Source organism: Electrona antarctica (assembly GCF_951216825.1).
Source record: "Electrona antarctica genome assembly, chromosome: 3".
NCBI classification, from domain to species: domain Eukaryota; kingdom Metazoa; phylum Chordata; class Actinopteri; order Myctophiformes; family Myctophidae; genus Electrona; species Electrona antarctica.
In genome coordinates, this window is record NC_136808.1 from 5910830 (window position 1) to 5925032 (window position 14203).

Sequence of the window (14203 nt, forward strand, 5' to 3'; positions counted from 1 at the left end):
TATATAATAAGATCAGCACTTTGCCCAATTGGCTATTCTTCTAACCTCTTAATTATGTCGCTTTTGAACATCACTTTGAACCCATTCCATGTCCTGCTAATGTAAACGTAAAGTGTTCTAAAACGCAATCAAATTGCAATGCCCTGTAATTATTTATACCTTATATTTACTGAGACCTGATTTTGTGTAACTGCATAAACAACTAATGCAACGTGTTACTGCTAAGACTACAATTCCCAAACTCTCCAATCACGTGAGGCTATCACACGGGTCACGTGCCCACTGCTTATTCAAGGTGCGGACCTTATATATATACTCTATGGTGCGGACCAGTGGTGGTCACAACACCAACATCTCATTCTGAGGACAGGAGCAGGAGGGCTGCAACGTACAAGGTAAATCCCTCTACAATTGTTATATTCTGTAAAAATAGAAGAACTAAAAAACATGGGGAAATAAGAATATAATGTATTTTCTTTTGTCTGGTGAGCTAGCTGCTGTAGCGTTAATGATCTCAGATTTATTTAAACTTTGGGGCTGCACTTATTCTTCAGTTATTCACTAAATCATATTGGCTACTAAACGTTAGTAGCCTGCCCTGAAGTATCAGTTTTAGCTTGTTATGTTGGCAGCTACAACCTGCATTTTTTCGAAGTGCTATTCAATGCTATATAGTAACATATTATTGAAATAGGTCAAGGTTAACAGAAGTCTTAACTGTTTTCTATATTTGGATTTTGGGCTTCCTTCCTACTAAGGTTTCAGGTGTTACTCGCCCTGATATTTTATTGAAAACGTTCTTCTGAGAAACAACAACACTATCCATTCACTGTTCTATTAGGTTAGCTTAGATGTGGGTGCGGGTTGATCATGTGACCCGTAGATGTCGCTGTTCCAGGTTCCTGGAGCCTGGAGGTGATAATGAGATGTGGTGTGTGGAGGATATGAGCCAAGATTTTAATGCATTATACCACCTCACACTTGGCTTGCGCAAAGGTAATGCAATGATCATTAAAACTAGCTAAAACCGTGCATATTGAATTTATATTGTGGTCCCGGTGAGGAAGGGTTAATTATTCCAAAGTGAATTCATGAATTGCATTAAAAAATCACACCCGTGTGAACTGAGTGGTGTAAGGTCTGTCTGACGCAATGAAATCATGTCTGACGTAATGAAATCACACCCGGGTGTGATTTCATTACCTGGCTTTGTTTGTGCAGAAAAAATGAGCATGGTTGCTATGTTCACCCTGTTCACCCGGGTGTGATTTCATTACGTCATTACAACAGGATGAACATAGCAACCATGCTCATTTGTTCTGCACAAAAAAGCCAGTTGTAGGAGTGGTTTACACCACTCAAAAACGATTCTGTTCTCTTTACTGATCACATGCCCAAATGTGTGGCTGACGGGGATGAAACTGAGTTTTTACAATGATGTTTTATTGTAGCTTAGACTCTGTCCACTTCATAAACTGTGTTCTTCTAAAGTTCATACAATTGAATTGGTTGGTCATGAGTGTTTTTATGACTTGAGGTTTCTTATAGGGTAACAATTGTACGTTTTTCTTTAACCTTACAAGTCTTTATTTAATATTGATAATATATGCCTGATAATTAGGCATAAGTTTGAAAAGTGCTTCAAGTAGGCCTAAAGTAATGGCATCCCTGGAGGTGTATGCAGAAACATTTTGTGTGTTCTTTCTGGCATAGATGTAATGGTTTGTTTAACCCCATTAAGACCGATTCTACAAATGTCTTCTAAATCTTTTTTTTTTAAAATATTATTCATATATGTTTCTTCTGAACTGGTCATATCTTCTACACAGTTTTCTGGTGCTCAAACCTTTTCATGTCAAGAATCCCCGAAGTTATATGCATTTGGCTGCCGACCCCCATATACAAAAAAATAAAATTGTTCCAGAGATCCCCAGAAGCAAAGATTTGAGTTAGAAATGTTTGCTTTGAAATAGTATATATATTCAGGGTTTGCATTCGGAAATTATAATGATAAGCATAATACTATAATCCTGCCCAAAAGAAAAAGTCGGAGTGACAAGCAATTATGAGGCATGATATTTGAACTTAAAAGTATTTGTAAAATGATTTGTGTTACGACTATTATAAAGCATTACTTACTTATAACTGTAATTTTGCATTGTTATATGAAGAATTTCATGCATTTAGACATGACTGCATAAGTGGTTATACAATTTGTGTAATAAAAACATATGCATTATATTTATAGTATGTGAGATTGTGAGTGCTTAACTATAATACAGTGTTATAGCAGAATCAGTATGTTTATAATGCATAATAGATATGGGCTTCATAGAAAACTATAGATATATTTCTGCAGCATAAAACAAGTTGAAAACCATGACTATTTGTGGTATCCATTCATTCACAAAAACATTAGGCCAATTAATGCCTTTCTGTTAAGTTTTCATTGTTAACAGGATATTTTAATATGTTAAACTTTTCGTTTCTCATAATGAGAAACAAAAATGAACTTGTGAACAATGTGTCATTGCAGGTCGCTGAGTAGGTGACACAGCTGCCACTTTGAACTTGGATTCAGAGAACAGGCTGGACATTGACACTCTGATGTGATTTCTTGTCCCTTCACCCAGGCTGAGCACCCTGCCTGTTCCTCCTAGGTTGTTTTTTTGTGGAGGGCTTGTGGACTTGCAGTTGACTGTTAAACAATAAACATGGCGATTAACAGCGACACAGCGGACTGGGTTGGAGTAGGGAGCGAGGACCCCGGAGAAAGAGCATGGCTCTTGCAGAGCCCCAGTGTGGACTCTGTCCGACAGCTCGATCCGGACAGGAGAAAGAGTGAAGAAGGGGTGTCATGTGTGGGAGCCGTCTTCATCGTGGTGAACGCAGCGCTTGGAGCGGGGCTCCTAAACTTCCCAGCAGCCTTTAATATGGCAGGAGGCGTGACTGCTGGAATAATGCTTCAGACGGTGAGAGGTTCTAACTTCTGACTGAGAAAGGAAACTCTTCTGTTCTAAATGTATACAGCTCATTCCCTCCACTTATTGGAAGACATGTTCACAACAAACTAGTAACATCTTTGTTTAAAGATCTCATCATACCTGCAGTATTTGTGTTAAAAATGGTAACCGCTGGGGTCACGGTGGCACAGTCGGTAGTGCTGTCGCCTCACAGCTAGAAGGCCCTGGGTTCGATTCCCGCTGGGGACGCTGTGGGCGCTTGGGGCATGCTCTCTCCTCCGCGTCATCAGTTCCCATACCCGAGGCGGGGTTGGCGAAAGGGCCTTTCTGTGTGGAGTTTGCATGTTCTCCCCGTGTCCCCTAGGGTAGGTACCCTCACAAAAACATGCAGTAATCCTGGTCTCTAAAACTACCTCCCCCTGGCCAGCCGGGGCGCCTGATGGAAGCGAAAGGAACTGGTCGGAATAACGTGTTCCTTCCACGCGCTACGTCCGGCCAGGGAATCTCCCCTGTCAGGTGAAAAGAAGCAGCTTGGACTCCTCATGTATAGAAGGAAGCATGAGGTCAGTCCGCTGCCCCCCCCAGGTTGGCAGAGGAAGTGTAGCGCCCAGGATTACATTAGATAATTGACACTGGGTGAAAAAATGGGTTACAAAATCGTGGGATCAAAATTTAGTTAAAAAGGTAACCGTTGTCTGTCAACTACAAACTCGTACTGTATACACTGACACCACGCTAGACAGGAACGCCCAAAAACGTCACATCCAGTTTTAGCCTGGGGTAAGAATTTTCTATGGCTGCCAATGCAACTTGGTCCAATCCTTAATCACATACGGATAAACATCTATGCCGATGCTATCTGACTTGCGGAGGTACCGTGCCTTGTCCACGGGCAACAGATCTTTCAACATATGGCATTGCAAATACGTTTGATAATCGCTACTCTGCTCAATATTGTTTTTAAAATGCTGCAAATTGCATTGCAGTAAACGAGCAAATCACAACTTCCCCCGGTTGTGGGCGGAGTCACAGTTTGAGGCGCTGATTACGCGCCGTGGTGTCAGTGTATATGGATCCTCTTTTGATTGACCACCACAACAGAAGAACATAATGTAATACTTTTTCTTCCTATTTCAGTTCATGTTGACCTTCATTATCACTGGATTGGTGGTCCTAGGCTACTGTTCCCAGGTGAGTGTCTGTCTCTAGGCCTAGGGTCTACCGTCTAAATACTTTCTGCCTTGCGCACATGCTTTCAACCCGTCTATCTATCGATTTAGAGATTGATCACTCGCCTGGGCCATGGCTCAGCGGTCCAGGCACCTTGGCTGGCAGCCCAGTCTGGCAGTGTGCCGTCGGGTTCGACTCCCGAACCCGACGGCCTTTACTGCATGTCTTCCCCCCCCCATCTCTCTCCCCATTACCTGTCAGCCTACTGTCTGTCCCTCCATAAAATATATAAAATACTGGCGAAAGCCACAAAAAAAACATTGAAAGATTGATCACTCGCAGCCCTATAACTCTTCGTATTTTACCTCGATGTCTCTTAACTTGCTCTGCCTGCCCGCTGCCTGTTGGCATTGAAGAAGTCATTTGAAATGTGCTATTTATGCTGTATATTTAATTTGTAAAGGGATGTTTAATTATGTATTCACATGCTGCCATATGTTTAGCTTTGATTAGTTTTATTGAATTTATTTTCCAAATGCTAATACGTGTGTTTGATTAACTACCGTAATTTTCTAAAGTAGATATGGTCAGAATCAATAGCTGATAGTCTGTTGCTATGCGTAACTAACTAATTTGTTTTTTATCAGAAATTCAATATGCGTGTTCATAGCAAAAATAACTTTATACACAATGATCCTAGACGCACTTTATTTTATGTTTTGCCATGCCGCTGAGTTGCCCCACAAAAATAACATTTTTCCACCTGGTTATTGTTATCACGTGACAAGTCGTACGACAAAATACAAATTTGCCCTTCACTAAGTCCCTCCCCAACCCATCCTTGTCCAATAGGCACGTTAGCAGCAAAGAAAGCTTGACCAGCATAGCAACCGTTGCTAAACTATTTGGATTGGCATTGGACAATCGCTTTTTGGGGTGGGACTTAGTGAAGGGCTAATTAAGGCTTTTTCACTGACCGTATATCCATCATAATGCATGATATTCCCTTTTTTATTTTTGTTTTTGGTCCCTTGTGTTGTTGTTACTAGGTCAGTAATGAAAGCACCTATCAAGAGGTAGTGAGGGCCTCTTGTGGGAAGGTCACAGGCGTTCTATGTGAAGTAGCCATTGTTGTCTACACCTTCGGCACCAGCATTGCATTCTTCATTGTCATTGGAGACCAGCTAGACCGCTGTGAGTGTGTGCTTTTTTCAGTTTGTTTTGCATCATGCTGTCAGAATTCGCCTCTGTCTTCCCACATAAGAGTCTAGTAGCCAGCCCATAGAGCCCCATTGTGAACCCGAACATGTTGAGTACACCAAGGTTTTATGTTAAAAATGTTGAGTATGGGTCCCCAGCATGTAGAAACTGCCGGATGCTAACTTGCATATGTTGGGCAATTTTCATAATTGGCATAATATGTGACCATACCATTAACAACCTATAGAGGGCAAAACATTCAAAATTTCATCATGCTTTATGTAGCATGTGATGTGTCAAACTAGGGGGCTTTCATGATGCTGAATCCATTTCAAACATTAGTTTTGCAAAAAAAATACTCATTGGGCTAAAAACGGCCAATGCCGTCATCACAAATGTGATGATGTCAGCACATTTGGGCAAGTGGTCATGGCTGTTTTAAGCCCAATGAGTGTTTTTTTTTGCAAAACTAATGCTTGAAATGGATTCAGCATCACGAAAACCCCCTAGTTTGACACATCACATGCTAGATAAAGCATGATGAAAATATTTTGCCTTCTATAGGTTGTTAATAGTATGGTCACATATTTTGCCAATTATGAAAATTGCTCAACATATGCAAGTTAGCATCCGGCAGTTTCTACATGCTGGGGACCCATACTAAACATTTCTAACATAAAACGTTGGTGTACTCAACATGTCCGGGTTCACTTTTTGACTACATTTTGGGCGGGAACCCCTTTTGGTGTTAGCATTATGTTATGCTTTAGCTATTGAAAAATAGCAGATCTACAAGCTCATAGCGCGCCACCGAGTGGCGCGCTATGAACTTGTAGGTCTGCTATTTTTAAAAAATCGTGAAAATGTGCCTCAAATCTTTGAATATATATTATTACAGAGTGAACATTTGAACTCAAATCTTACTCAACATGTCCGGGTTCACTTTTTGGCTACTAGACTGTCTATAAGAGCAAAGGGTGTAAAAGCCAACTACTACTACTTCTGCTATTCCATGCATTCATCACATGACCCTTCCATGCAGAATTGCATGATCTCTGAAGTGCTGACAGTGTAGAACTCCTATCTATCTTTGTCTGCTTAGCGTAGCGGAATGTGACCGGTGACGCTTCAGTCTGTTAACACTTCCCTCTTAATTCTGCATATCTAGCTAGCTATTGACATTTACACACACACACACACACACACACACACACACACACACACACACACACACACACACACACACACACAGTCACACACACAGTAAACAGTTTGTCATGACTCACGAGTCACGACAATGTAATACCCTGTTCACTGTAAATATACTGTGCACGCATTGAACTTGACTTATGTTTATTATTTGAAGACAACAACTACTTAAAGGACCACTTCACCACTTTTCAACTTCTCTTCCTATAATTGGTCCTAACTAATGTTCATGATAAAATACCACAATTTTTTCCTACTCAGTCTGTGTCTCATAGGAAGGCTGTGGGCAGTTCAGAAACCCGTCCACCAGTGACATCATCGATGGTGAATCCAAGCTAATAGAAACGGCAGGCTTTCTTTTCCTGAAAAGTTGCAATGCAAAAGTTGAAGCCATCGTTATCACGATAATACAAATTTAAATATCTTTTAAAACAAACCTTGTTTAAAATAAATCTGCCTAATGATGATGTCACTGGTGGACGGGTGTCCGAACTGCCCAAAGCCCTCCTATGAGACACAGACTGAGTAGGAAAAAATGGTGGTGTTTTATCATGAACATTAGTGAGGACCAATTATATGAAGAGATGTTGAAAAGTGGTGAAGTGGTCCTTTTAAGTAAAATAGTCAAGTTCTATAGTGTGCACTGGATTATACATTAACATTACAATATTGTGTAATAATGTTTACTTTGTCCTTTTTTTTAATATAGTGATGGCTGCAATATATCACGAAGGGGAAGGGGACGTCAATAGCAATTGGTACACGGACCGCAAGTTCACCATCGTTGTTACCGCAGTCCTGGTTATTCTGCCGCTTTCCATCCCCAAAGAGATTGGCTTTCAGAAATACGCCAGGTTAGTTATCACTCAAGACTATAGTCTTAAAGGAGAATTCCATACTAAAAGGCTTTCTTACCTTTCTTTGTAGTTGTTACGTCCCCACCAAAGAGGTCCAGGTGTTATTTTTGTGCAAAAGCTCCTTATTGGCTATTTCCCCTACCATAAGCCCTAAATGAATTGCATTGAATTGAATGGGGCTATGGGGTGTTGTGCTAATTCGTTTATTTCCATCGCTTTTTGTATATATCCTCTCTTCATAATGTAAATAATATCCCAAGCGGCACACTTTACTACTTATTTCGATGGAAATAAGCAAATTAGCACAACACCCCATAGCCCCATTCAATTCCCATTCCATTCAATGCAATTCATTGAGGGCTTACGGTAGGGGAAATAGCCAAAAAGGAGTTTTTGCACAAAAGAACACCTGGACCTCTTTGGTGGGGACGTAACGACTACAAAGAAAGGTAAGAAAGCCTTCTAGTATGGAATTCTCCTCTCCACAGTTTAACATTTCATTATTCCCTGTAAAAATGTAACATGAGATATCCGTCTGTGTTTTTAATATAGTACATTGAGTGTCATTGGTACCTGGTATGTTACCATCGTCGTCATTATCAAGTACATCTGGCCTGATAAAGAGTCAGTTCCAGGCTACATTCCTACCAGGTGAGCTCTTAATTAACCCATTTTGGGGCGGGAACCCCTTTTGGTGTTTTAAACATTATGTTATAATTTAGCTATTGAAAAATAGCAGATCTACAAGCTCATAGCGCGCCACCGAGTGGCGCGCTATTAACTTGTAGGTCTGCTATTTTTGAAAAATCGTGAAAATGTGCCTGAAATCTTTGAATATATTTATTACAGAGTGAACATTTGAACTCAAATCTTTGCTTCTGGGGAGGTCCCTGGTACAACATATTTTCAGATGGGGGGGCGGAGACATATTACACATCATTTTTGGGGTCCTTGACATGAAATATTGAGCACCACCGATACAGAAACATAAGGTTTTTCAGAAAACATTTTAAAAATGTCGATGTCAGGCCTAAATGGGTTAATATTAGTACGGGTATACCAGTGTGTCGTGTACCTCCTTCAATTCACAGCTTTTTCTCCTGCTGGGATATGATGATATCAAAGCTTAAAAACAGCATATTTGATGATATTGGCCTCTCTTTCAAACACTAACATCGACGTTGTGCTAAACCAGTGTGTTTCTTACAGCGCGTCGTCCTGGACTGCTGTGTTCAACGCAATGCCCACCATATGCTTTGGTTTCCAGGTACTGTATGGTTTTCCATCATGAAGTTAGTTTTGCCCATTAAACAACAAAAATAGGGACATAGTGAAACTTAAGCTAATTTATATACGCCTGTCAGAGAAAGAAGGTGAACTAAAACATTGTAACAAAGGTTAGATAAAATGTCCAAATTGTTACTCATTCAAATTCTATTATTGAATTTCTTACCATTGCACTGTACCAGCGATGCGAGCCTGTACACCTGTAATTTTTGAACTTTTTTTAAACATGTTGAAAGTGCGATAACTACTGATTTAGAAGGCATTCAGAGAATCGGCCTCGGGTCTTAACCCATTTTGGGCGGGAACCCCTTTTGGTGTTTTAAATTATGTTATAATTTAGCTATTGAAAAATAGCAGATCTACAAGCTCAGAGCTTGTAGGTCTGCTATTTTTGAAAAATCGTGAAAATATTTATTTCAGAAAACTGGAGGATTTAGAAGATTTTTTTTTAATTTTGAGGTCAGGCCTTAATGGGTTAATGTCCTGTTGAGGCCAAATCTATAGGTCAATCACTACTGTAAGTGTACTGTAAGTGTTTGCCTGTGTGGCAATTGCTATTACTTGTTGGTAACTTCTATTGAATGTTGAGAGAAAATCTATTTACTCCTCCTTGTCTCTCCTCCTGTTTCACAGTGCCATGTCAGTGCGGTCCCTGTGTTCAATAGCATGAAAAGGAGTGAGCTTAAACCTTGGGGAATTGTAGTCACTTTCAGCATGCTTATCTGCCTCTTTGTGTACACAGGGACAGGTATGTTGTTTATGTACTATTTTTCTAAGTGCAAACGTTTTACATTGGGGTGCATCCACTTGGGTTCCCATATACACTCAGTGGTTTGAATATAAGGTACAATACCCGACCAAAGAGATTCTATATGAAGAGGCGACACTCCCTTTAAGTCCCATAGTAACAGTGCCGCCGCCATATTGGAGTGATGACGTAACTTCCGGTTGCTTTAAAAAAACATAAAAAAAGTCACGCTGTACAAAACAAGAACTTGTTTTAATCCTATTCTACTCTCATACTGTATATTTATTTGCCCATTTATTTATCATATTTATGAATGGATCAAAGCAGAAATTAGTAACATATTCATTCAGAATGTCAGGGTGCATGTGTGCACACGCATGTATGCACGTGCACGCGCGGCCGTGCATGTTTACGTGCGTGTGGTTTGAAGTGTCACATAGAAAGTGCTGCCGCCATATTGGAGTGATGCCGCCATCTAGTGGTGATTCCAAATAACTCAGTGGTAACTTGATTTGATTTGATTTATTTGATATATTCAAGATACAGTTCAAAAAGAGCAGTACAGAATTTTCAGGATTGCACAAAAAGTCAAAGACTTAATTCCATTGTGGTCCAAATAAATAAATACAGCATATGATATAGGAATGCGTTGACTAAAATCACAATAATGGACATTACAACGACACCATCATAGATCACTAAACAAAACAATAAATACATAATAAATAGATAAATACAAACTTAATATTGTCCACCTGCAGGTGTCTGTGGGTTCCTGTCATTTGGCTCCAATGTCAGCCAGGATGTGCTGATGTCATATCCTCCTGATGACATTGCGGTTGCCATCGCCAGAGCTTTCATCATCGTCTGTGTTGTCACTTCCTATCCCATCTTGCACTTCTGTGGCAGGTAAGGCAATGCTACTGAGGCACAGAACAAGTACGGAATGCATACAGATAATAGACAAATGAAGAAGTCAAACAACCAGACTAGGCACCCTAACCCTCATTTGAACTGCTGCCACATAGGCAACAATAACACGCTCTTCTATTCACTAATGCATCAAACAATTAATTTGTTCCACGCCTTATCCCCATTTACAGTACTTGAACACTCCTTCGTAGCCACAAATGATGTGGCTAGTGATTGTTGTTCTTTTTATATTGTTTTTATCGTTGATTAGACACCTTTACAATGAGGTACAGCTTGTAAGGACCGGGCATTCGTGGAATGAGTAACACAGTTAAACGTGTGGGTAGCGCAAGAAATGCAAAAATGTTAAATGGTTAAATAGCTGGTATTCACCCTTGCTTTGAGTTGCTTAGTGGGTTGAATGATTGCACTCGCCCACAGTAATAAAGAAAAAACAACACATTGTGGGCATTTTTACACTTAATTAATTTTACAACCAGTGTTGGGGAACTCGGTGTGTGGAAGATCCATACAAAGACCAATATTAAAGAAATACATACCGTATCCTACAGTAACTCATCATCTTCTTCTGGTCTCGGTGTGATAATTAGAAAATGCAATTCACAATGGTGTGTTAACCCATTTAGACCTGGGAACGATTCTACAAATGTCTTCTAAATCCTGACCGTTTTCTGAAAATCCCATGTTTCTATGTCAGTCGTTCTCAAACTATTTCATGTCAAGGATCCCCAAAAATAGATGTATTTGGCCGCCGACCCCCATCTGAAAATATGTTGTTCCAGGGACTTCCCCAGAAGCAAAGATTTGAGTTAAAAACGTTCTGAAAGAATATATTCAAAGATTTGCGCCACATTTTCACAAATTTTCAAAAATAGCTTGTAGATCTGCTATTTTTCAACAGCTAAAGCATAACAATGCTTAAAACACCAAAAGGGGTTCCCGCTCAAAATGGGTTAATATACCGTAGTATTTTCTCACGGTAGACCGCAAAATAAACATAACCGTTCCATTCTTTCCAGGGCAGTCATAGAGGGACTGTGGCTGCGTTTCCAAGGCGAGCAGGTGGAGGTGGACGTGCGCCGTGAGCAGAGACGCAGGGTACTGCAGACACTGGTGTGGTTCTCCATCACCCTCATCCTCGCCCTCTTCATCCCAGATATAGGCCGGGTGATATCACTAATAGGAGGACTAGCAGCCTGTTTCATCTTTGTTTTCCCAGGTATGATTGTATGATATTTGGCACTGTGTTCCAAAGCTCTAATAACGCAACAATTGTGATACTTAAACCTATTCAGGCCTGACGTCGAAATTGAAAAAAAAAAGTTTTCTAAATCATGACAATTTTCTGAAAGATTTGAGACATTTTAACGATTTTTCAAAAATAGCAGACCTACAAGCAAGTGGCGCACTATGAGCTTGTAGATCTGCTATTTTTCAATAGCTAAAGTATAACATAATGCTTAGTTAAAACACCAAAATGGGTTAACCCATTTAGACATGAGGACGTTTCTACAAAATGTCTTCTAAATCTTGACAGTTTTCTGAAAGACCCATGTTTCTATGTCGGTGATTCTCAAACATTTTCATGTCAAGGAGCCCCAAGATTATGAAATTGGCCGCCGACCCCCATCTGAAAATATGTTGTTTCAAGGACTCCCCAGAATCAAAGATTTGAGTTAAAAAAACGTTCGCTCTGAAAGAATATATATTCAAAGATTTTCACGATTTTTCGAAAATAGCAGATCTACAAGTTCGTAGCGCCGCGCTATGAGCTTGTAGATCTGCTATTTATCAATAGCTAAAGTATAACATAATAATTAAAACACCAAAAGGTGTTCCCGGCCAAAATGGGTTAACATCTGTTTTCATCCTTTTCTTCCAATAGGTCTGTGTCTCATTCAAGCCAAGCTTTCAGAGACTGAGATCAGATCTCCCAGGTAAGATGGTGTTGATCATTACTTGGCAACCGGTCACTCAAGTGAATTGTTTGATTTCCTTTCATTAATGTCCTTGATTAACCATATTTATTGTTCAGCAGCTGCTAAATTGTCTGCAGTGTGGAAATATTTTAAAGGGGAATTTTAGCCAAACGCTACGACAACATATAAAATAGCGCTTAAGTAATCAAAGGGGACATTTTAAGTAGTCCAATAGCCACTATCGTACTTAATTTGATTGGCTTTATCAACTTAAATGTTTTTGAAGTGTGCGATGTGCGGCTGTAAAATGTAGAACAACAATTCATCTTGGATCGGGAGGGGATTCTGTATTGGCAGATTCTTAATATTAAATTACTTGGATCCCTAACATTCTTTTTTTTTTACATTTTAAATGGTTGAACAGGTCCTTTCCTCTTAGTCTAGTAGCCAGCCCATAGAGCCCCATTGTGAACCCGGACATGTTGAGTACACCAACGTTTTATGTTAGAAATGTTGGTGTACTCAACATGTCCGGGTTCACTTTTTGGCTACTAGGCTATCTGGTGCCATTTGAAAAATTATTTCTAACTTGTTATGTTTCTTCTCTAACCTACAGTTGGCATGTGTTGGTGGTGTATGGTGTAATCACGGTCATACTTGGAGCATTCATCTTTGGTCTGACCACCACCAACTCCATCATTCAAGACATTAACGGCCAATAAAGGCAGTTTTCTGGATACAGAGGCGCCTATCTTCGCCGGAAAGGAATGGTGTGATTAATTCTATGCTGCTATTCTGAACTATTTGAATGAACTAGAATGAGATGAAGAGGATGCAATTCAAGACACACTGATTTGAACACTCCTGCTGCATGTCATTTCTCCACTTCCTTGCTGAGGAAATGCCTCAGAGGACTTGCTCAGACGGAAGACAACGTTCCTTTTTTATTTTGTGCCAGTTTTATGTTGCATGTTGTTTTAAATATGGTTCTCTTTTACTGTAGAGCTTTGGGGCTCTACGACTATTTCAGGTATTAGGGGTACTGAACTGAACTGCCCGTCCTCTCATAGCCTCTGGGGTGAGAACCCCGACCCAATCTTATTATTGTATTTAAACTCCTCATGATCAAACTAGAAGCAATGTTTGTATGCCAAAAATGTTTATTTTTATTTTTATAAATCTTTTAATGTAATGTGCAATACCAACTCTCCACCTGGTCCAGACTCATTTTAGAGTCCAGTGTTGATGACTTGACAAAGAAGCTTTTTATTTTATTTGTTTTCCTCCCATCTTTTTTTTATTTTTTATATCATGCTTGCTTCTCCCATTTATGGCTTGACAATTTTAATCATTGTTACAGTTTGGTCTGTTTATGTTCCCAGACAGAATGATCAGCATATTAACCCATTCTGACCTGAGATCAGATTCTAAAAATGTCTTCTACATCCTGACAGTTTTCTGAAAAAGCTATGTTTCTATGTCAGTCGTTCTTCGATTTAAAAAAAAATAGCAGACCTACAAGCTCGTAGCGCGCCACTCGGTGGCGCACTATGAGCTTGTAGATCTGCTATTTTTCAATAGCTAAAGCATAACATAATGCTAACACCAAAAGGGGTTAATACTACAGTATTACACTTTTCAACTCCATTGTGTGTGACATTGACACTAGTAATTGGAAGATGTACACAACTGAACTGTGCTTCCTGAAATGAAACATGATTTGATTTTATAAAACGGGTATACACTACTTTTTTTTTAATGTCGCTTTACAATCACACCTAAGGTAGAAATGATGTGCATTTGTATTCATGAAGCCCTGTGTATAGACTAGGATTAATTTCATGTCTTCTAGGGTTACCACAATTATGTATGTTGATTCAGATGAAGCATAACCAGGTTGTTTACTCCTACAGTATA

At 39.7% G+C, this 14203-nt stretch overlaps 1 protein-coding gene across 4 annotated transcripts; it reads left to right on the plus strand.

Moving 5' to 3' along the window:
* The first annotated feature begins 322 nt into the window (after positions 1-322).
* Positions 323-13485, plus strand: slc38a7 (solute carrier family 38 member 7). Of its 4 annotated transcripts, XM_079497948.1 has the most exons (13): positions 348-395; positions 899-996; positions 2537-2972; positions 4101-4154; positions 5183-5327; positions 7252-7396; positions 7952-8050; positions 8609-8666; positions 9320-9434; positions 10196-10343; positions 11387-11586; positions 12253-12304; positions 12903-13485. In XM_079497948.1, exons 3-13 carry the CDS (start codon positions 2715-2717, stop codon positions 13006-13008), a joined length of 1380 nt encoding a protein of 459 aa, XP_079354074.1. In that variant the 5' UTR covers positions 348-395; positions 899-996; positions 2537-2714; the 3' UTR covers positions 13009-13485. The 4 variants fall into 4 exon arrangements, with proteins under 4 accessions (XP_079354072.1, XP_079354073.1, XP_079354074.1 ...); XM_079497946.1 differs by lacking the exon at positions 899-996 and having other exon boundaries at positions 323-395; positions 2634-2972; XM_079497947.1 differs by lacking the exon at positions 899-996 and having other exon boundaries at positions 340-395.
* Positions 13486-14203: the final 718 nt, after the last annotated feature.